This window comes from Microcaecilia unicolor, chromosome 6 (genome assembly GCF_901765095.1).
Source record: "Microcaecilia unicolor chromosome 6, aMicUni1.1, whole genome shotgun sequence".
In the NCBI taxonomy this organism is placed as follows: Eukaryota; Metazoa; Chordata; class Amphibia; order Gymnophiona; family Siphonopidae; genus Microcaecilia; species Microcaecilia unicolor.
In genome coordinates this window covers 81545794-81568873 of record NC_044036.1, presented here as the reverse complement: position 1 = coordinate 81568873, position 23080 = coordinate 81545794, and the positions used below count along the sequence as shown (strand labels likewise).

At 43.6% G+C, this 23080-nt stretch overlaps 1 protein-coding gene across 7 annotated transcripts in view; it reads right to left on the bottom strand.

The window, feature by feature from the left end:
* SLC35A3 (solute carrier family 35 member A3) overlaps positions 1-23080 on the bottom strand; it is a 108079-nt gene that overhangs the window by 18528 nt on the left and 66471 nt on the right. For all 7 annotated transcript variants that reach the window (XM_030206274.1, XM_030206275.1, XM_030206272.1 and 4 more), the window contains 3 exons: positions 19086-19257; positions 10554-10672; positions 4647-4780 (listed from right to left, as the gene is read on the bottom strand). In XM_030206274.1, the coding sequence (XP_030062134.1) occupies positions 4647-4780; positions 10554-10672; positions 19086-19257 (425 nt within the window). The remainder of the gene's footprint in view (positions 1-4646; positions 4781-10553; positions 10673-19085; positions 19258-23080) is intronic.

Below are 23080 nucleotides of genomic sequence, written 5' to 3'. Positions count from 1 at the left end.
TGGAAGGAAACAAAGCAAGCAGGGCAGACACAAGCAGGAGGGGAACTGAAGCTGAAGACAACCAGCCACAAACAGAGGAAGAACGGATACTATACAGGGTAAAGGACTTTAAGACAAGCTTGACTAACCAGGGTAGGGTAGAAGCCCAAGGTGAACAGGGAACCAAACAAGACAGACTAGATAGGACACAAAGCTAGGCTACACAGACAAGAACTAGGGCAATGACTGAAAGCTGCCAAGCAGCCACTAAGAAAGACATACTTACAAGCAATAAAGCTAGACTGAAAGCAGAACCTAGCAGACAAACAAACACAGAACAGGACAAGGCTAAAGAACACACAGGCACCAAGATCTAAACACAGAACAGGACAAGGCTAAAGAACACACAGGCACCAAGATCTAAACACAGAACAGGACAAGGCTAAAGAACACACAGGCACCAAGATCTAAACACAGAACAGGACAAGGCTAAAGAACACACAGGCACCAAGAAATAAACACAGAACAGAACAAGGCAAGAATGCAACAGCACACCGGTTACCTCGAGACCCTTGGCAATGCAAAGGCCCTGCTGAAAGGGCCAGGTGCCTAATAAAGGCAATCAGCAGCTGAGGCTCAAGCTGCAGGAATCTCAAGGCAGCTAAGGGTGAGGCTAGCTGCCAAACTTCCAACCAAGTCTAGAGGGCTAGAATATCTGGACCGGACTGGAATGAAAGTCTGGAATGTGTAGGCAGACATCAAGACAGTCTATGGCAGCCACTGGTTCTGGCCACCAGAGGGCGAGGTGAGCACAGCCAAGGAAAATAGTCACCATCGTGACACGTGACATCCTGTGTGGAGGGCCAGGCAGTCATGCTACAGGCTGAGTGGAATATGTGCACAGACCACCTAGGACTGCTTTCCAATGAAGAACATGTGTCACATATATCACCACCTTAATCCAATGTGCTAAGGAAGACAGAGGCTGCCTCCCCTTTACGCAGCCCATGAAACAAGACAAAGAGCCTATCAATTTTCCAGAAGGAGTCTGTGGCCTCTAAATTGTCCAACAGTACTCTGTAGACATCCAATTTATGGTGCTCTTGAGTGGAATAAGATGATTTCTTCTCCAAAACAACCAGGTGTGGCACCATCTGATTCATAAAGAAGGGACAGACCATTTCATGCAAGAAAGATGGGACTGTGCAAAGAGAAACAGCGTCATTCCTGAAGGCCAAAAAGGATCTCTGCAGGACAGAGCCTAAAATTCAGAAACCAATCTGGCCAATGTGATAAGAAACATTATCTTCAAGGTCAGATCATTCAGAGCTCATTTCAACAGCTCGAACAGCAGACGTACTAAGGCATTAAGGACCAGGTTAAGATCCCACTGCAGAAACACAGCACACAGTGGAGGTTGAATGTGCTTCACTCCACACACAAGAAAAATCTTGCATGATGAACTGCCAGGAAAACTTCTTGCATTTTCTGCCTGAAACATGACAGAGCTACCATCTGGACCTTCTCAGAGTTCAGCGCCAAACTTTGCTCTAACCCCTTCAGTAGAAATTTCAGAATAGACAATATGTCAGCTCCCCACAAGGAAAGATTTGTATTTGGTACACCAATGCTCAGAGACCCACCACACCTGGACATACACCAAGGAATCAGACTGCCTATCAGCCCAGAGCAGGGTAGAAATAACCAAGTGATGCCGTTCAAGGGCCAGGCTGTAATCCAGAAGGGATATGGATATTCCATTATGACTGGACCCTGCCTCAGAAGCCCCTGGCCCCTTGGTAGGGAAAGTAAAGCTCTACCCAAAAGATGAACTAGATCTGCATACCAATGGTGGCACAGTCAGTCTGGAGCCACCAGAATCAAATCAAGAAACAGATGCTTGCCTGCCCTCTGGAGGACCCTGCTAATCAAGGACCAGGGTAGAAACAAGTAGAGAGGCTTTTTCTATGGCCAGGACTGTCCTAGCCACACAACTTCCAATGATCCAAACTCCTTCCCGCAGCTAGAGGGAACATTTTGCATTCTGCCACATCATCATCAGATCAAAAGCACAGAGGTTCCTAATGTTCCATTAGGAGCTGGAAGGCTGTGGGACTTGAGTTTCCATTCCCTCTAGATCCAGGGAATTCTGTTTGAGAAAGTCTGCCTGCACATTTTCTGATCCCACAACATGGACTGCAAAGATCATAGAGAGATGGAGCTCTGCCCAGTGTCACCACAGCACTGTGGGTTCTCCCTTGTTTTCTTTTCTTTCCCATTTTAATTAGATTTCTTTTTCTTTATATAGTTTTATTGTAAATTGCCTGGGTGGCTTGACTTACAGGCGATATATCAAATAAATGTAACATTGAACCTTGGCATGGTCTGACATCATCCATACTGCCTTCCCCCACAACACTGGGAGGAACTGCTGCAGTGTTACATGAATAGCTCTCTCTTTCAGAAGCTTGCTGGACCAGGATGCCTCCTACTGCAACCACTGTGCCCGAGTGAGAAGGCTGAGGCAATAAGCTCCCCAATCTCTAGAGACCCACATCAGTGGTCATCACCACCCTGTCAAAGGGATCTATGAGAACTTCCTTGTATGTAGGTCCCGGGCTGGCCCTCCAAGAAAGATACCTTCATAAAAGCTCAGAGAAAGGTCTCCCTGTTCCCAAGAGCAAAATGAGAACACCACACTTCAGAGTGGTTGTATGTGGGCCCTCACCCATAGTCACCACCATGGACCTAAAAACTGAAGGCAGTCCCAGGCTTGAGGGGCTTCCTGTATAAAAAGGTCCCTCTTCTGGGGCTGCAGCTTGAACATCTGATCCACAGTGACAAAGACAATCCAGTACTCAGAGATACTCCAGTTCCTGCAATTGACTCTTAGGATAGTTCACCATCTAGCCGAGGCATTCCAACAGACTAATTACTACTGCTGTTGCTTCCCTCGAATCTGCTGCTGATTTGGCCTGAATCAACCAATCATCCAAGTAAGGGGCACTCAGATCCCCTGATTAAGAAGATGTGCCAACCACCATTATATCTTGGAAAAGGTCCAGGATACTGTAATCAGGCCGAAGGGCAGAGCCCTGAACTGAAAGTGCCTACCTGTGATTGCTATATGTAGATATGCCTTTGCCAGATCCAGTGAGGTGAGAAACTCCTCCAACTTGACTGAGGCAATCGCTGACCACAAGGTCTCCATGCAGAACAACATCAGCTCCCTTCAAGTCCAGAATGGGACAGAAGGTGCCACCCTTCGAGAGCCCATGGGCTAAGACTGGGGCTGTGGAGGGTCAGACCTCTCTGAGCTCGACTAGTGTAAGTGCTAAGGCCTGAACCCTAGGAGTTACACCAGCCGAAGGACTCAACCTTGAAGGATGCAGGCTGTAGACTGTTCACCAGGGAGCCAGGTCTACCTGAAGAAAACCTGTGCCATCTGCTGGAGGCAGAGAAGTACTGAAATATTCCAGGCTGCACCGGCTTATATCAGTGATGTCACTTGAAGAGTTCAGTTTTTCTATCTCCACATACTGGTTGGGGACACAACCTGTTGGTAGATACTGGTCTAGCAGTATGAAAAGGAATAAGTTTTAGACCCCTTTAGAATTCTCTTATCTGACAATGTTGTGTGCTGTTGCAGCACAGCAGCAATACCAGCATGCCATTCTTCATGCTGTGATATTCACTGGTCTGTGGTTAATGCTGCAACACAGATGCTCCCAAAAGCAACAAAACTTCCCTTCTGAAGGCCCTACTATCACAGCTTATTTGAAATAAATTGTGTAGTCAGCCAGTCACTATTGTATTGATGAATATATACCACCATGAATTCTAGGCATGACTGATCTCAGTGTTGCTCGACCTCATATTTACTAAATACTTACCTGTCTGTACTTGAGTGACAGACCACTTAGAATTTTTTCTATGATCAAGATACTGGATCCAATATGCTATTTCATGGCTAGAGGCAGGATCATTTGAAACAGCTTAGCAACTACAAGCACTGTGTAAACATTAAAATGACAAATAGTCTACAAAGAGCTGTTTTGCAAAAGTTGAATCTGTTTTCCAAACACTGAATGATATGGTAGAACTACTTGTTTTTACCATTAATGACATTGTTTGAGGTTTGGAACACACATGTAAGCAACACTGCCTAAATTATAACTATATTCTGATTATTCACTAAATCAGTGCTTCTCAACTCAGTCCTCAGGGCAAACCCAGGGTTTTCAGGATATCCACCATAGACATGCATGAGATAAAATTTTGTTTTTGTTACATTTGTACCCCGCGCTTTCCCATTCATGGCAGGCTCAATGCGGCTTATATGGGGCAATGGAGGGTTAAGTGACTTGCCCAGAATCACAAGGAACCTGAAGTGGGAATCAAACTCAGTTCCCCAGCACCAAAGTCCACCACCCTAACCACTCCTCCACTCCATACCAAGGAGGCAGTGCATGCAAATTCACTGTGGATATTCTGAAAACCTAACCCTGCTGGGTGTGCCCAAAAGACTAGGTTGAGAAGCAATATACTAGACCAAAATGGGGATGGGCACTGGTTTTGTATTTCTGTTCTTAGCTACTGAAACTGCACAGGAGGTTCTACTAATTCTGAAAAATAAGAGAAACAAAAATGAGATGACAGTACTGTACCTGGTAGGAATAAAATCCTGAAGCCAGAAATAAGAGATTACTGTTGATAAAATAATGGACAGGGAAGTTGCAAATCCTTTTAAAATGTTGTCTGCATATTTGATGACAGCAGCAATTACGAGTCCACCAAGTGCCTGGGGAAAAGTGAAAGCAAGACACCAACAGCTACTTCTTTGACCCAACTAATTGGTACTTTTCACATGGTGAAAAAGGGACCTTCAACCTAAACAGTCCCTTAAAGTATTCCGTTTACAATTATATATTAAATAAAACAATCATACTAGAATTGTTTCTAAAAACCGTAGGTGTATTTTGAGAGGTCATACAAATGCGTCAGATGCTGGTGCTGAATTGGCTCTCTCCCCCCACCAATAGGGCCTCTATTCCTTGAAACCCCTTCCCTCAAATAAAAAGGGAAACTACACCTATGCTAAAAACATAGCAGACATCTTATTTTTAATTGGTAAAAAATATTTCTAAATTAACCTTCATGAGGTATGCAAAATTTAGGAAGCAGCATGGGATTCCTATACATTTCGAGGAAGGGATAATCCACCTAAGTGGATGAACACTAACTCCCACGAAAACACAACAGTCAAAAGTGAGTGGGAAGTGGACCAATGACTCCAGGGAAACGGGATACTAGTGTAAAGTGAATGATACATACAGTGGGGGAAATAAGTATTTGATCCCTTGCTGATTTTGTAAGTTTGCCCACTGACAAAGACATGAGCAGCCCATAATTGAAGGGTAGGTTATTGGTAACAGTGAGAGATAGCACATCACAAATTAAATCCGGAAAATCACATTGTGGAAAGTATATGAATTTATTTGCATTCTGCAGAGGGAAATAAGTATTTGATCCCCCACCAACCAGTAAGAGATCTGGCCCCTACAGACCAGGTAGATGCTCCAAATCAACTCGTTACCTGCATGACAGACAGCTGTCGGCAATGGTCACCTGTATGAAAGACACCTGTCCACAGACTCAGTGAATCAGTCAGACTCTAACCTCTACAAAATGGCCAAGAGCAAGGAGCTGTCTAAGGATGTCAGGGACAAGATCATACACCTGCACAAGGCTGGAATGGGCTACAAAACCATCAGTAAGACGCTGGGCGAGAAGGAGACAACTGTTGGTGCCATAGTAAGAAAATGGAAGAAGTACAAAATGACTGTCAATCGACAAAGATCTGGGGCTCCACGCAAAATCTCACCTCTTGGGGTATCCTTGATCATGAGGAAGGTTAGAAATCAGCCTACAACTACAAGGGGGGAACTTGTCAATGATCTCAAGGCAGCTGGGACCACTGTCACCACGAAAACCATTGGTAACACATTACGACATAACGGATTGCAATCCTGCAGTGCCCGCAAGGTCCCCCTGCTCCGGAAGGCACATGTGACGGCCCGTCTGAAGTTTGCCAGTGAACACCTGGATGATGCCGAGAGTGATTGGGAGAAGGTGCTGTGGTCAGATGAGACAAAAATTGAGCTCTTTGGCATGAACTCAACTCGCCGTGTTTGGAGGAAGAGAAATGCTGCCTATGACCCAAAGAACACCATCCCCACTGTCAAGCATGGAGGTGGAAATGTTATGTTTTGGGGGTGTTTCTCTGCTAAGGGCACAGGACTACTTCACCGCATCAATGGGAGAATGGATGGGGCCATGTACCGTACAATTCTGAGTGACTACCTCCTTCCCTCCGCCAGGGCCTTAAAAATGGGTCGTGGCTGGGTCTTCCAGCACGACAATGACCCAAAACATATAGCCAAGGCAACAAAGGAGTGGCTCAGGAAGAAGCACATTAGGGTCATGGAGTGGCCTAGCCAGTCACCAGACCTTAATCCCATTGAAAACTTATGGAGGGAGCTGAAGCTGCGAGTTGCCAAGCGACAGCCCAGAACTCTTAATGATTTAGAGATGATCTGCAAAGAGGAGTGGACCAAAATTCCTCCTGACATGTGTGCAAACCTCATCATCAACTACAGAAGACGTCTGACCGCTGTGCTTGCCAACAAGGGTTTTGCCACCAAGTATTAGGTCTTGTTTGCCAGAGGGATCAAATACTTATTTCCCTCTGCAGAATGCAAATAAATTCATATACTTTCCACAATGTGATTTTCCGGATTTAATTTGTGATGTGCTATCTCTCACTGTTACCAATAACCTACCCTTCAATTATGGGCTGCTCATGTCTTTGTCAGTGGGCAAACTTACAAAATCAGCAAGGGATCAAATACTTATTTCCCCCACTGTACCTGTAGCAGGTGTTCTCTGAGGACAGCAGGCTGATTGTTCTCACGACAGGGTGACGTCCGCGGCAGCCCCCACCAACCGGAAGAAGCTTCGCGAGCAGTCCGCAAGCAGGGCACGCCCACCGCGCATGCGCGGCCGTCTTCCCGCCCGTGCGTGACCGTTCCCGCCAGTTGAATGACAAGCAAGAAACAACATGAAAACGCAACTCCAAAGGGGAGGAGGGAGGGTAGGTGAGAACAATCAGCCTGCTGTCCTCAGAGAACACCTGCTACAGGTATGTATCATTCACTTTCTCCGAGGACCGGGCGTCAGTTGGGTGCTGGGATTAATGCAGGATTCAGGATCCCACCGCTGCCACCAAGAATTGTTGCAGGAATTGATGCATGAATTTATGATACTTCAGGAGTCAGACAGCACACCAGAATGAGAGAGAAATCTTCTTTATTTGCCAGCAAACAAAGTAGAACATCAGCATTAAGTCTCTTCACTGACCTTTCTAACCTTTAGCTTAGCCAAGCTAGACATTGAAAATAATCTGAACCATCTGGCATTCCTTCACTTTAGTTGCAAGGTAAAAAGTTAGAATTCAAATCACCAAGTTTTTAAACCCCAGATTTTTAAACAGACTTAACCCTTCATATGATTGCTCAGAATTAATCAATTTCTTTTGCCCATACCGATGCCGTCGAAGTCGACGTCGAGGGGCCGGCGCAAGTTCCAAAAAGGCGGTCCCGCAGAACTTGCCTCGCAACCTGAGTCCGTTTCCGGAGACCGAGACACAGAGAACACGACTTGATATTGTGCTCCGGCCCGAGGCACTGGAGGCACCAAGCGTGGGTGTCGGTCTGTGAGATCGGCCGGCCGCACCGACCACACTTCTTAAATCCACTCGGGACCTTCGAGGACATCGACGGAAAAATCGCGTCGGCGAAGTTAAAGTCGTCGATGGTGGCGGAAATCACACCTCGAAAAAATAAATCGATCGCGCGGCCACAAGGCCGCAACGCGACGGCCTCGCTAGAAACGAGGGAAAAAGGAGCGCGTGCTCTTTTTTTTTTTTTTTAAGAAAAGAAACTGGAGCACGAAACTAACCAAAACTAAACAAAAACTAAACAAAATCGCGTAAACACGACAGTCTTTCCGGGGCTGCGAAGGGAGAGCGGCGACGGCACGACTCTCCTCAGCGCGGAAAAGAAAAGACTGGCGGGAACGGTCACGCACGGGCGGGAAGACGGCCGCGCATGCGCGGTGGGCGTGCCCTGCGTGCGGACCGCCCGCGAAGCTTCTTCTGGTTGGTGCGGGCTGCCGCGGACGTCACCCAGTCGTGAGAACAAGCAGCCTGCTTGTCCTCGGAGAAACATATATACACACACACACACAATTTTTCACTGGTCTTTTGCAATGTGATTTAGCATTTGACACCTTATATTAAATTTAGATATTGAATATATATTACCTGCAACTTATTATGCTGACCTTTCTTTCTAATGTTGTCAGACAATTATGGACTCAGGCTCTGCCCCACCCACATTAGCCTCCCCAAACAGCAGAGCCAACTGCTGGTAGTCTCTGCTACTAAACAGAAGAGAATTTAAAACAGAAGGAAACGCCCCAGAAAGCAGTGAATGAAGGTTCATGGCTCTGTGTCCTTTGCAGGAGCAGCTCTGATTGAGGAAGCGGAAACAGATGGGTGAAAAAAAAAATCACATTTGTAGTCCAACAGTTTGAAGGGGAAGGTGTACTCAAAAATGAATATTAAGGTCTTGAAATAGTATGTGCATAGAATACGGCAGCTTGATCAATAAGATTTTTTTTAATTATTAAATTACAATACAAGTATAATAATCAAAGCATCAAACAATATACAAGATGTTACAAAACAGACTCAGGTTCATAGGAAGGCCTTTCAGCTGTTTCGTCAGGATATCTCTGTGTGCTTCTTTTCTTCTGGCCTACCCTTGTAAATGTATAGTAAAATATATGGGGGTAAAATAAACTTTAGCAGATAAAAGCCTTCCTAGATGTTAAGAAGATCACTTACGGAACTTCATGAGCAAGTTTGTATAATTCTAGCATGGGGTTCACTCCAGTGGCGTAGCCAAGGGTAGGCCCACCCATTTTGGGCTCAGGCCCACCCAGTAGCAGCATATCTATGATGTGGCTGGCAGGGATTCCCCAAGCCCCACCAGCTGAAAACTCCCAACAACTGTCCCTCCTGCATACCTTGTAAATACCAGATGCCTGCAGTGAGCAGCGACTGATACATACTGCTCGCACCAGCCCCACAGCCTTCCCGCTGATGTATTCCTGCCTATGCGGAAACAGGAAGTTACATCATCAGAGGGAAGGCTGTGAGGCCAGCATGAGCAGTGTGTATTAGTTGCTGTCGGTGAAAATCTGCTATTTAAAAGGTATGCAGGGGAGGGGCTGATGTTTGAAGGACCATATGGCATGCAGTTGAGAGAGGGAGAGACCAAATCACTTGCGGAGTACTTCTGCCCACCCATCTTGGGCCCAGGCCCACCCAAAATTGGGTGTCTGGCTACGTCCCTGGTCCACTCTAACGGCCTTTTCTACTTGTATGTTTTTACATTTATTAGACCTCCTTGTCTTTCCCGCTACTACCCCCAATTTATTGTGGTCTAAGAAGGATTGATAATTTTCTTGTATATTGTTTGATGCTTAAATAAAATCTTTAAAGTGATTGTGCTGCTCAGCTATAATCTCCAATCTCTTATAGGACACATGGAATTTGAGCTTTTCAGAGGGAGCAGTAATAATACAGAAAAGATTCACACTTCTCTGAATATGCCATCTGGGCAATGTTCTCTCTGAGCCTCTCAGTTCTGGCTTGTTGTGCAGCAGGCACACCGGGACCTGCACCACCTCCCTCCCACTGCCACCCCTGCTGCAGTTTCAGATCAGCAGCAACAGTGACAAAGCACAGCCATTGCGGGGCTCTACTCTTCATACTTGCAGCTCTAGGCTTTGCCACAGAACAGGAAGACAATGTTAGAGAGGGCAGGACCAGCAGCTGTGAGTATGGAGAGTGCAGCCCCATGATGGCTGTACTTTGTTTTGTCACTGTTGCTGCTGATCCGAAGCAAGCGTTTGTGTGTGTGAAAGTCCGTGTTTGTATCTGTTAAGAAATGCTCACAAGGCATAGTTTCTTCTGTTAAAACCAGGGGTTCTCCAAATGGAAGCTACTTTTCTTTTACGTTATCCTTGCAAGTGTATTGTTTGTTATTAGTCGGTTAAGTATGCCTTTTTTGATTCTGTGCAGCTCTCTGAATTTATATCAGCCAGAAGTTCTCATCAGTAATAGCCTTGAATGTAAATAAGAACCATGAAAATCGGTTTATATTTCCTTTGAGAAATTTCTTAGCTAATTCTCCATAAATGTTAATCTTGGATCTTAAATGTGGACTGGAAGTACTAGTCAAATAACATTGATATGTTTATATTTCCTTATTAGTAATTTCTGATGAATGTATTTTCTGTTTCAAGTGTAATACTTGTTGATATTTGAAACAAATATATAAATGATTAAAAAAAAAAAAAAGAAATGCTCACAAGGTAATGCAATGGAAAATTTTTGCTCATATCAACTCATTCCTTACAGAGAACATTGATTCTGGGTACACTACCTGTAGAGCCACCACTGTCCAGGTAAAACGATTATATCCTTGAAAGAATCCATTCTGGGAGACACGCTCTCCATCATAAATGTACACACCCAATAATCCAAATATGCTTCCAAAAAACCCTAAAGAACAAAAATAGTCACAACTTAAGTCAAACAGCCTTCAAGATCATGGACACAAAAATCCCTGCACATACCTAAGTTTAAAAGTCAGATACATTGCAGTAGTAACTAATGGTGTACCACAATCAAATTTAGTATGCTATTCCCGGACAGGATAAAGAAAACTTTCTCCTGCAAGATATTCTTTTTTTTGGGTGCAGAAAACTAAAATGTACACTTATACTTCCTGAGGTATTAGGATCTTAATGAGCACCATGAAAACAGGTATTCTATTTCCTGGCATTCTTCGAAGTCCTCCCAGAGCCTCCCAAGATCAACCCTCATTATCTCCCTAACATGCTCTGTAAAGAGTCCAAGGTAAGAGAAATGAGGCCTTGAGTTTATTGTGAAACGAATATTCAGTTTCAAAACTTTTAAGTTTTATATTACTGTATCTCGGTATATTTCAGCCTTGTATAGTGTTAACACTCTGATCTACATCTAATTTAATTGGTGTGCTATATTTATGTACTACTATTACTACTCATTTCTATAGTGCTACTAGATGTCACAGCGCTGTATACATTATCCCTGCAATTCTATATAGCGTGACTTAAGTTGCATGTGCAAATCTAGTTATATTCTGGATTTGCACGTGCAACTTAGTTTATCAGCGCTAATAACTGCCACTTAGACACTAATTGGCATTAATTAAAATTTACGCACAGAAGCATATTCTATAATGTGATGCGCATAAATTCTAAGTCACATAGTTGAAAAGGGGGCGTGGCCATGGTCATAGAATGGGTGGGTCGTGGGTGTTTCTAAAATCTATGCGTGTGGTTATAGAATACACCCGGTCCGTAAGTAATTTAGGCATTGGCATTTACACCAAATTTTACTTGGCGTAACTGTCTGCAACTAAATTTAGTCGCTCGGATGATTGGCATATTGTCTAAACCGTGTGGAACTTTAGGTTTATTCTATAAAGTATACTTAAATTTAAGTGTATTTTATAGAATATGCCTAGGAGTATTTCATTTTGGCACCGATTTATTTAGGCGCAATATATTGAATGTTCCCTCTAAGCTGAGCAGGAGTCCGCCATCTACAGTCCTGCCACTGGAGGGTGCTGTTTCACTATCACATTTTCAATAGTGACAGTCAGGCAAGCTCTGCAGGACTTCAGGGAACCTGCTCCCTAGCGATAGAAAATGCAATACTGACACTGCCGCCCCCCCCCCCCCCCCCCCCCCCCGGCAGCAATGCAGTTGGAGGACTCCCACTCAGCTTAGAGCAGTGGTTCTCAACCAGTGTGCCACCAAAAGCTGAAAGGAGTGTCATCCAAAATGTGACATACAGCAAGCCATTGCTTTCCTTAAGGACCATGTGACTGTGGGCTGGGAGAACAGAGCAGGGAATCAGGTACTTGAAATTCACATAAGTGGTCCTTTCTGCTTCTCTATTTCCCACAATGCTCACTGCTGCCACCAGCCCCAAATGGAAATGTTACAAATCTAATCTCACCTCCCAGCAGTCACCAACTTTCTTTGCATCATTTTCAGCAATAATAAATGATATATAAGGGATTTTTTTGTTCAGCCATGAACAGTAGAGTGTTCAGTGTATCACAGATGTAAATATCACCTGTCAGGTATATTACAATGGAAGAAAGGCTGAGAACCATTGGCTTAAGAGTGTGATGAAGTTCATCCAGTAACCTTGGTGTTATATACCTTTCCCAAAGTACACAAGAGTTTACATAAACCACCTGAAAGGCCTATAATTTCAACTAGGGGGTCAATATTGGAAACTTTTAACATCATTTGTGGATTACTTATTTGAAACCCATACCGCCCGATATTCAAAAGCATTTAACCAGTGAGGAATGGCACTTGGCCGGTTAAATACACTCAAGCCGGCTATCCGCCAATATTCAGCATGAGATAACCAGCTATCTCCCGCTGAATATTCCAGTCAGCAGCTAGCCCAGTTACCAGCTATGTCATGTGACATAACTGGTTATCTGCTGATTTTCACCGGCTGACCAGTTAAGTTTAGCAGCAAGATAGACCCATGTAAATAGCAGGTCTATCTTTGGCCGCTAGAACCTAGCCGGTCAGCCGATGTATAGTAGCCATGTAGTAACCGGGCGATAACTCAGAATTGCCGTAAAAAGGACCCCTTACATTAGAATAACTGGTGAGCTGCATGCATAAAGGAAGGAAATACACAACACCTGCTATGAGGGCGCTTAGACTGGAAATCCTAGACAGTAGTATTACTATTAGCAGTGCAATAAGAGTCTAATAGTGCCCAAGTCTTTAAGGAGGATGGAAGGTTGTGCTATTTGAGAGCCAGAGCACGTTCATATTGTCTGAATACGCAAATGTGTTAACACTGTATTCTTCCATTCCACAGGATGTTACAACGTGCATTTTAAGATACTTTGCAGGCAGTGGAGCCGTGGTGGACATTATTAAAAATAACATTGGAAAATGCATTCCAGGACACTCTCCAGGTTGCTTTTTCTAGATGTACAAATCTAAAATAAATTGAGCCCCACTTTACTGCCAGAAGTTAGTCCTGGTTATCTGACTTCTTTACATAAAGAAAAGATTGCGGGTCACTACAGGTGTGGTAGCTGTCAGACCTCTTCTAAGAGTTTTGTGATTTTTTTTTATTTTTTCTTTGATTGGTTAGAGTTTTTTGCTGATCTTTTCCTGGTTGGCTTTTGCTAGTTTCAGTATTTGATGTCGCAAGATAGTTATACAGCAGGATCACTATTAGGACTTCGTCTGCCTCCCTTGTTCCATCACAGTTGAACAGAGTTTAAACTAAGTAAGCAATGTTCTGTTGATGTTTAATATGATAACTTTGCAAATATTACTGCTGTTTTATCTTTTTCACAGATTTTTGACTGGTTGACCTTGATGCAGCTTATCGAAACGCTGGCCATCATCGGTCACGGTCTGGTTTCTGCTTTGCTGGAAGAGACTATGCAGCTAAGTTCTTTTTGAAATTGTTAAGCAGATGTTCTGTAATTGTATAAAAACATTTTTTCTTCAGGAGGCTTTTTCTGCAGAAGATGAAGTTCTGTTCTACCAGCTGATAGCTGGGAGCTTCTTGAGGATTTGTCTCCCTATTCATTATTTTCATTGCTTATATATTCTCATGTAGAGAACCTTTTTAAGTTCATTTGTGTATAAATTTAATTTATCATGGAGTAAAACATATCAGTTAAAATCCTTCACCAAATGTAAGTCTGGCTATGTTGTGTATGTGATAACATGTAAATGTGACAAGTTATATGTGGAAAAACTATTAGACCATTATTTCATTGGATCAGTGAACATAAGTCCAATATCAGAAGAAACTGGATGGTCCTTTAGTAGCACATTGCAACAAAGAACAACTCAAGTTTGAAGAATTGTCTTGTTTTGCGATGGAGAGGTTGCCACACGTGCATGGAGGTGATCGAGGAAAGAAGGAATTAAGCAGGGGGAAATTATGGTGAATATATCATCTTAACACTTTAGAGCCATAATACGGTCTCCAATAACAATATTGATTGGTCAGCATTTATATAAGAAGGCTGTCATTTATTTAAATTCAGTAGTTTCTTGGAGACGCCAGATAGATGGCATCAAGACGCAATGTCGCAACAAAGAGCTATGTCATATTGTTATATTCCAGTGATGGTGTTCGTGAGAAGAGACTGAAGTTATGAGAACAGGAGTGTTTGGGGATTTTAGAATAAACGTTATTTTGCTTAGATAGTATGCTTATAGCGTTTTCATGCAACAAGAAAAAATTGAAGAGTAAGAGGGAAGAACAATGTCCAAAAATTGAAATTCAGAGACAAATGACTCAGTTTTAAAAGATTAATTTGTCCATTAATAGGGTATTTTTGGGTGTTCATCCTTAGACCTTTTGTCATCAGTACTATCATTAGTAAGCAGCGCATCAACAATTTCTTCTGCAGTCTATCCACAAAATTGAAAAATATGGACCTTGATCATTTTTCCCTCCGAGTCTTCAAATGATGTCATCATGCACGAATGCATTGATTAATGTATTTAATGTGAGCATCCTAGACCAACATTAGCACCATTAGAAAGTGCCACTTGGAACTATATTTGTAAGTTTAAAAGCACAGCTATCTTTTAAATTCATTAGTATAACACAGAATTAATGAATGATATATATTGCAGAGGTGAAGGAGCACACATTGAAAGATTTTTGTCCCCTGAAAAAGCTGGAGGGTGAAACAGTTGGCCTCTGTTGGGACTTTTTGCAGCAGGTCAAAAGATAAGCACTCGCTTTAATGAAGTTTTAGTATGCACATAGAGGGGTAGTATTCACAAACATAAAAAGAACAGGTTTTTCAGACCAATGAAAGATAAAAGTGTCTGAATGGCAGCAGTTAAAGTCAATCCCTGAGATTATATAGTGATTGGCTACAATGCATGCCACTGACTACCGAGATCCCTGGTGTATTGAAGACGCGTTGTGCTCAATGTCACCGATTAGTCATGCACGCCTTGAGATAGTCCATGGTAGCAAAACTCTGGCCATAGTCGGTGTGACTGACTTTCTGCACGTCTGTGTCTACCACTAACTTAGAACCCTTTAGTGTCCAATGTTCCCATCAATCTGTTCCCATATGGCTTATTATGGGAACATTGGACACTAAAGGGTTAAAGCTAAGTATTTCTTTTCACTTCTTTTTTATTTTTTTGGATCCATGAGAAAATATGATATTCCTGTGAAGTTTTTAGCAAGATTAAATATGAAATGAGGGTTTTTTTTATGCCAATGAAGAAAGCTTGACCCATGCTATTTCCTTATAAATTCAGGTACAATAGGTATATCTATGTGCCAGGAGGGTGCACATATCTATACAGAAAAAAAAAAATTTATATACCAGGGTCCTGTTTTTCAAAGTCCACGGCACTGACCACTACACTTGCTTGCTGCTCTGTTAGGAATGGCCACAAACCCTGAAGCAGTCAGAGACTGGTATCCACCATCACTTTCACTTCTTAGGGTGTGGAAGGGAGTCAAGTAATCACTGGGAGATGAAGGCGGGGTCATGTCTTCATTCCTCCAGTGGTCAGCTGCTCAATCAGGGTACCTTTCTGAACCCTGGACATGATTGAAACAGGTCTAGATAAGACCATCCTTTTTGCCTTGCACGTTTCTTCCCGTTACATTATTGCTGTTGGACATCCTAATTTTGGGCCCTCTATAGTCCTACCCAAAACATTCCTCCAACATGCCTCTTTGCTATTTGGACAAACTGCAGTGGAAAATGTCCAAATTCTGCCTTTCGAAAATCGCCATTTGGACATTTTCGGCAGACAGACATTTTTTTTGGCCATTTTGAGACATCCACTGCTTCAAAAACGACTGCTATAGTGTATCTGGATTTTCTGAGGCATATGTCAAAGTCCTTCATAAAGCACTTTTGAGGAAATAAAAGCAATGGGTTAGAAAACTATTAAGGACATGGAACTGGCTAAAATATAGAAAACAGAGTGCAGGGCTAAATGGTCAAATTTTCTAAATGCAGAAAGTTGAATAGTGAGTACCCCAGGGATCTTTTCAGGCTCACTAGGTCTGTACTCCAACCTTTTTTTTTTTTTTTTTAACTGGCGTTAACATTGTACCAAAAGATTTGGAGGTGGTCAATGTTCTCTTGTACAAGTCCCTTAATTTCCCCACTGGAGTCCCCAAAGCCAATTCTTGAAGATCACAAACCAGTCTGCTTTTCAAGATTTCCACAATTAATGCAGCCTAGAGATATAGGCATACAATGGAGACAATGCATACAGATACAGCTCATGCACCCCAAGGAAGATTTGGGAATCCCCGATCTAGAATAGGTCACAGAAAGAAGCTCCAGGGAGGCAAACTGAGGAGCAACATCAAAAAATATTTATTCAAATAGTTGCTGGATGGATGGAAACAAAAACAGAAACAAAGTTCAACAAAGCCTGGGATAAGCGCTGGGGATCCCTAGCTGTGAGGAGAAAGCAGTGATCAGCTAGACTCTATGGCACCGTATCAAACATAAAACTGGGCAGATGATGGGATTTACATTATTCTTTTGCTGACATTCTCTGGTCAATATTCAAAATGATTTAACTGGCCATAAATTGCTGCTGACTAGTTAAAATTGCTTGTTCTACGCTATCCACAAATTTTCAGTGGTACTGTAACCGGTTATCTACACTGAAAATTAGCAGTTATGATTCCAAGATGGCGCTGTGAATAGACACACCTGTGTTTGCTCCTGGAGGCTGCTGTGTTTGAGAGTTTCTCTCGGTGCCTCTGTAGCCTCGTTAACCATGGGGAAGCGGAGGGGGAAGGTAAATGAATTTCCCTCGGTTCCTGTGACCTCCTCGACGATGAAACAACCCTGCAATTTCCCAGGCAGCAATCGGGTCCTCAGGGAACTTCGACCCCCACTGCAGCTCTCGGCCCTTCAGAGTCGATTGAGAGTGGAAATGGGGCTTCCTTGAGCCCTGTGGAGCGAACTGCACCTCCCCAGCCTGGAAGAGAATTGCTGGCTGTTCAAACAGAGACAGACGCCGAAGTGGCTCAGCTGGTCCTGTCTGAGGGTGTGACTGGAGCAACGGAGATAGATTCTCAACTTCGGGGAAACAATACTACAACAGGCTTCAAAGGTATTGCCTCAAGCTATTGTTTCCAAGTTAGCTCGGGCTGATAGTCTACCTCAATCTCCTCCTGTGGCTAGTGGAGTGATTAGACCAGCAATTGTGACGCTGGAGTCACTATGGGATATGGTTTACAATATCCAAACCTCTATGCAAACTACTTTAAAGCAGAATTCTTCTGATATTGAAGTTCTTTCTGAGGCTGCCCTGCTTCAAGCACAAGTGACTGCACAGCAAACCCAGAAATTGGAACGTGTGGATATCAAAATTCAAGAAATGGGATCTATAGAAACAGCTTTGGTTAAAGACAATAATTTCCTACATAAACGACTTGAATACCTTGAAAATCAGACAAAGGCTTAACCTTAGGTTTCTTAATTTTCCCAAACCATCATTAATTTCTCCTTTGGAGATGGTTAAAAAATATTTGGTGGACATCCTGGGAATGGATAAGGACTCACTCCCTCCCATTACACGGGCTTATTACATCGGGAGTACTGGAGTGGTGGTGGGAAATCCCCCCGTAATAAGGGAGGGAATGAATCTTACCTCATTCCTAGAAAGCTCATTAGAAATAGTTACTCAGAGGTTAAATCTGCTTGCCACTTTCGCGTTGGAGCCTGATAGGAATGCCGTACTACGGCTTTCATTGAGACACTTAGAAAATCTGTTTTTGGGCTCAAAGGTCCGTATCTTTCCAGATCTCTCACGGCCTACACAGATGAGACGAAGGGCCTTTTTGGAACTTCGCCCCAGGGTGGTGGCATTGGGAGCAAATTTTGTTTTGCGATTTCCTTGTTTTTGTAATGTGGTGCTTGAGGGTAAACATTTTCAGTTTGTAGATCCAAAACAGTTGAAAGAGTTTATTGATGCAAGAGTTGATGTGAATATAGTAAACCTTCCCTAATTTAGCAGGCTGGGGTCTGAACCAGAGGAAGCATCTATTGATTATTAATTTTTGTATCTTTTTTCTTTTTTAATTTCCTTAATCTTGGAATCAAATTTCTTTAACTTGTGGACAAATGGGCTGTAAAGATATATACTTATTTTTGTTTCCTAATGTTAAATAATGCCGATTGCATATTCACTTTATGTGGTGATATATTGGAAAATTTAAATAATTAAAAAAAAGAAAATTAGTAGTTAGTGCCTAAGTGACAATAGGCTATTTTGGGGGCATTCCGAGGGAAGGGTTGGCCAGTTAAGTGCCGATATTCAGTACTTAACTGGCCAGAGTAACCGCATAAATCACAGCCCTATCTTTATGCAGCAATCCATCGCTGGTTAAGTTCTGAATATCAACTTAACTGGCCACGTGTTAGCCGGCGCCGCATAAACTGAATATTCAATGCTGAAGACCGGACATGGCCCAGCACTGAATATCTGGGAATAACACCGGCAGTGGTCAGCAAAACGTTCACTGCCGCTGACTGAATATTTACCCCTATATGTTTATATAAGCCACACTGATTCACGGAAGTAGCAATGATTGAACAAATGGTCAGTAGATGAAGAGCTGGACATAGTAACGTTGATAAAGAGAAGAAAGAAAGAGGAGAGACATGGTCTGTGCCCTGAGAATGGCAAGGACAAATCAAACTCAGGTATACATATAAAGTATCACACAACATGTAAAATGAGTTTATCTTGTTGGACAGACTAGATGGACTGTTCAGGTCTTTATCTGTTGTCATTTACTATGTTACTACGACATATGCTCTTGCCCCAAGCAGCATGAATTCTGCACTCACCAAGCTGAATGTTTCTTATCCATACGGACTGCTTTGTTTCTTTTAAAATTTTCTCAAAATAAACTCCAGCGAATCCACTAGAAAAGCAGGCTATGAGAACAGCTAGGACCCCCACAACTGGAGAGCCAGCTGAAATCTCTTTGGTTGCAGCTTCTGGAGAATCCGAGGGCCACTAAACAAAGAAAACAAGGACAACTTATTATGTTTATTCCAAGACTTACTATACTGCCTTTCCTGACAGGCAGGTCAAGATGGTTTACAGGCTAAGGTCTAAGTAAAGAAAAGCATGCCAATTATATAAACAGGAAAAGCACCACTAAGCATTCAGAAAGGAATCATACCCTCCCCCCAAACACCCAATACTAAACCCATAGCGAAAGCAAGAAAAGGAGGTAAGACAGGCAGGCAGGCAAGCAAGCCAGATGCTTTGGGGGGGGGGGGGGGGGGGACAGGGAGGTATATAGAAACAGAGGGGAGATGATAGGCATGGGTAGAGCATAAGGGAACAGGGACACAAAAAGGGAAATGTTGTATGGGGATAGTATACAGACACAGAGGAGCAATGCTGGATACGGGAGGGGGTATATGGAGACAGAGGGGAGATGATAGAAATGGGGGCATAGGGACATACGAGTGGTGAGGATGGATGCAGGAATATGGACACAGAGGGGATGCTGGACAGGGAAATATAGGGATACAGATGCTGAACATGGGGAAAGATGGAGAGGAAAAATGTGTCAAATGGACAGGAGACCTTGGTGAGTGAGTTAAGAGAAGACAGAGAGAAGCAGAAACCAGAGACTGGGACCAACATGATTTGAAAAATAAAATGACCAGACAACAAAGGGTATAAAAATAATTTTATTTTCTATTTTGTGAATAGAATGTGTCAGGTTTGGGGAGGGGGGTCACGTCATGCCTGCTACCTGAACGGCAGCAAGAAAGTGAGCTCCGTCGTATCTCTGCAAATACCTGCTAATTATACGTGTCCTTCCCAGGTTTGATGATTTTATTAGACTTCCGATTCGATTGGGCAGTGCTCGGGCATAGCTGAGCATCTGAGAGAGCGTTTTGGGAGAAGGCATGCCCACGAGGAACCAGAGAGGCCTAAAAAACAAAAAAGCTATCCCATTGAAAGCAACTAAGATGGTGGCGGGCCAAGACTCCCAGCAGGCAACAGAACGGCAGACAGGAGAATAGGCCAGGCAGATCTCACGGACAGTGGCAACGGCGCTGGAAGACCGGCTAAATAAAATACAGACAGCGGTGGAGGAGATAAGTGAGAAATTTGATACTCAGACCCTGAGAATTGTAGAAGTGGAACAGCGTGTGTTGGAGTAGGAGGACACAACACATGGCATGGCGTCGCAGATTGCGGATTTACAAAAAGAGGCAGCAGCCCTTCATGAGCGCTTGGAGAAGCAGGAGAATAAGAACCGTCGCAACAACCTTCTGGTCATTGGGCTGCCTGAATCAGTCCAGGACAGGGAGCTATACCAGTTTTTCAGCACATGGTTGCCAGAACAGCTAAGCATAGAAGGCTGTACAACTGGAATGCAATGTGACCGCGCACATCAGATTGGACTGCGAGGAGAGCGCAACAGTAAACCACGTACAGCCATCGCACACTACATAAACTGGCAAGAAAAGGCACAATTGCTGAAAACTTTCCGTTCTAAGAAATTGCCATTGGAGTATGAAGGACCGACTGTTAATGTTTAATTGTTATGATTGTTTGAACTCTGCTACTCTGTCAGGGGAATGCTTGGAACTGTTCCTGATTGGCCCATCTGGGCTGAGCTGACATCAGTCTGAGCTACTTAAGCTTCCCCTTCCCTACAACTCTTGCTTTGGCGTATTCCTTTTCTTCTGAAGCCTTGCTGCTCTCTGTCTGAGCTTTTATTCTGTGCTATAGTGGAGTTTGGTTACTCCTTACTTTGCCTATAGCTTTCTGTTGCTGTCTCTGTCTGCAGGCTGCTTTCAGTGTGTGTCTAATTACCCCTCTAGTCTGCACCTGGGATTCTCTCTCTCTCTATGGCTCTGGGCTGTGGTGAGTTCCTGCCTCATCCTGTCTCAGTTGTTTATTTGGCTTCCCTTCCCTTGGAGTTACACTTTTGTCCTGTGTCTGTATTTTGTTTTGTATGTTCCGCCCTCATAGCAGACTGTTTCTCTCTGTGGGGGTTGTTTGTTCTTTCCCTGTGAGGCCCGCCTAAATGCCCTATCTTCCCCTTTCTGGAAGTGCAAGTTGGTTGCAAGTGTGTGTGCAGGGCCTGGTAGCTGGGGACATGTATAGTGCCTGTTTGGTCCATCCTAGGCCTTGGCCTAAAAGCTATACTAGGCCTAGGTTCAAGGGCTCACGAACAGACTAACATTAATGACTACTCAGCCGGAATAGCGCAAATGTGCAGAGCCATGGCACCAACGTGCACTTCACTTCACAGAAAAAGGTATTAATTTCTTGCTTATGTACCCAGCTAAACTCATGATTTGGCACACAGGGAAATTAGTCCTGTTCTCAGAAGTCTCAGCTCAGGCCTTCCTGGACAGTCTTAATAAAGAGGGACAGAGTGAGCCTGCTGACTGAAAGTAACATCTGATAAGTGATCAGGCCAAATACACCATGCTGTGTTTTGTTTTTGTCTTTTTCTTTTTCTCTCTGGACAGCATCCCACCCAGCAAGCCTAAGGGGGGTTCTACGGATGTGGATTCCATTGACCATTTGCTTGGAATATTTGCCACAGAGGGTCACAAGAACTTTTAGGTTTTTGGAGGTCTGTTTCTGGGGGTGATGTTCAACGTGTCTGGGGAGAATACTTGAGGAGGAATAATCTTTATATTAAGAGGGCAGAGATGGTGCAGGGTGAATAAATCTTCGCTGTGTTGTTTGGGAAGGGGGGAGGATGGAAGAGCAACTTAAGAGGGAGGAGAGGGTTCGTAACAGGGGTGGGAGGGGTGCGGTAGGTATGAATGTGATATTCAAGTGGGAGAGCGCGTATGAATGGGGGGAACATGGGGTAGTTGTAGTGACCGCCATAGTAAGAGGGGAAGAGGGGGTGGGTAACAAAGTCTGGAAATCTTGTTGTTTTCTACTGGGGATTGTTGTACCGGGGTTGAAAAAGTCCAGCAGGCTCAGTTGGGAGGCCTGTGGGACGGAAAGGGAGTATGTCACGCTTAACGTAGGTCTGTTTTCTTGCCATGGTTAATCTAAAAATTATATCTCTTAATGTGGATGGCATACACTTTCCTGTTAAACGCACAAAAATATTAGCATGGTTGAAATCCGAAAAGGCTGACATCGCTTTTTTGCAGGAAACTCACTTGTCCAGCGCTGAGCATGCAAAGTTGAAAAAGGGCTGGGTGGAGGAGGTGGTTAGCTCTTCTTATAACTCCAGGCAACGGAGGGTGGCTATATTAATTCATAAACAACTTCTGATCAACGTTCACAAAATAATTCAGGATAGAGAAGGTAGATATGTTATAATGCAAAGCGAACTGTGGAGTCGCAAATTAGGTTTCTGTAATCTGTATGGCCCTAATGTATACAGCCATAAATTCTTTTCTGAAATAGTGGCTAAGCTGACACCACACTCGGAGTATCAACTCGTTCTGGGGGGGGGGGGGGGGGGGGGGACCTTAACACATGTGCTGACCCCACTGTTGATTGTAAACCTGCCAAAACCAGGGGAGGGGCCATTGAGGGCAAGGGTGTCAATTTTATCATACATCAGCTGGGGACAATGGATATATGGAGGCTTCTACACCCACATGATACAGAATTTACATTCTATTCCCACCTGCATAACACTTACTCTAGTAGATTAGATTATTTCCTCATTTCACAATCCCTTTTCTCAGTAGCCAAGGAGGTTCAAGTTATTGACAACTCCTTATCAGACCACTCTGCAATATCGCTTGCTATATCTTACACAGCAGATTTGACAGAAAGGGTGTGGAAATTCTCGCCCCCCCCCCCCCCCCCCCCCCCCCTTTGTATA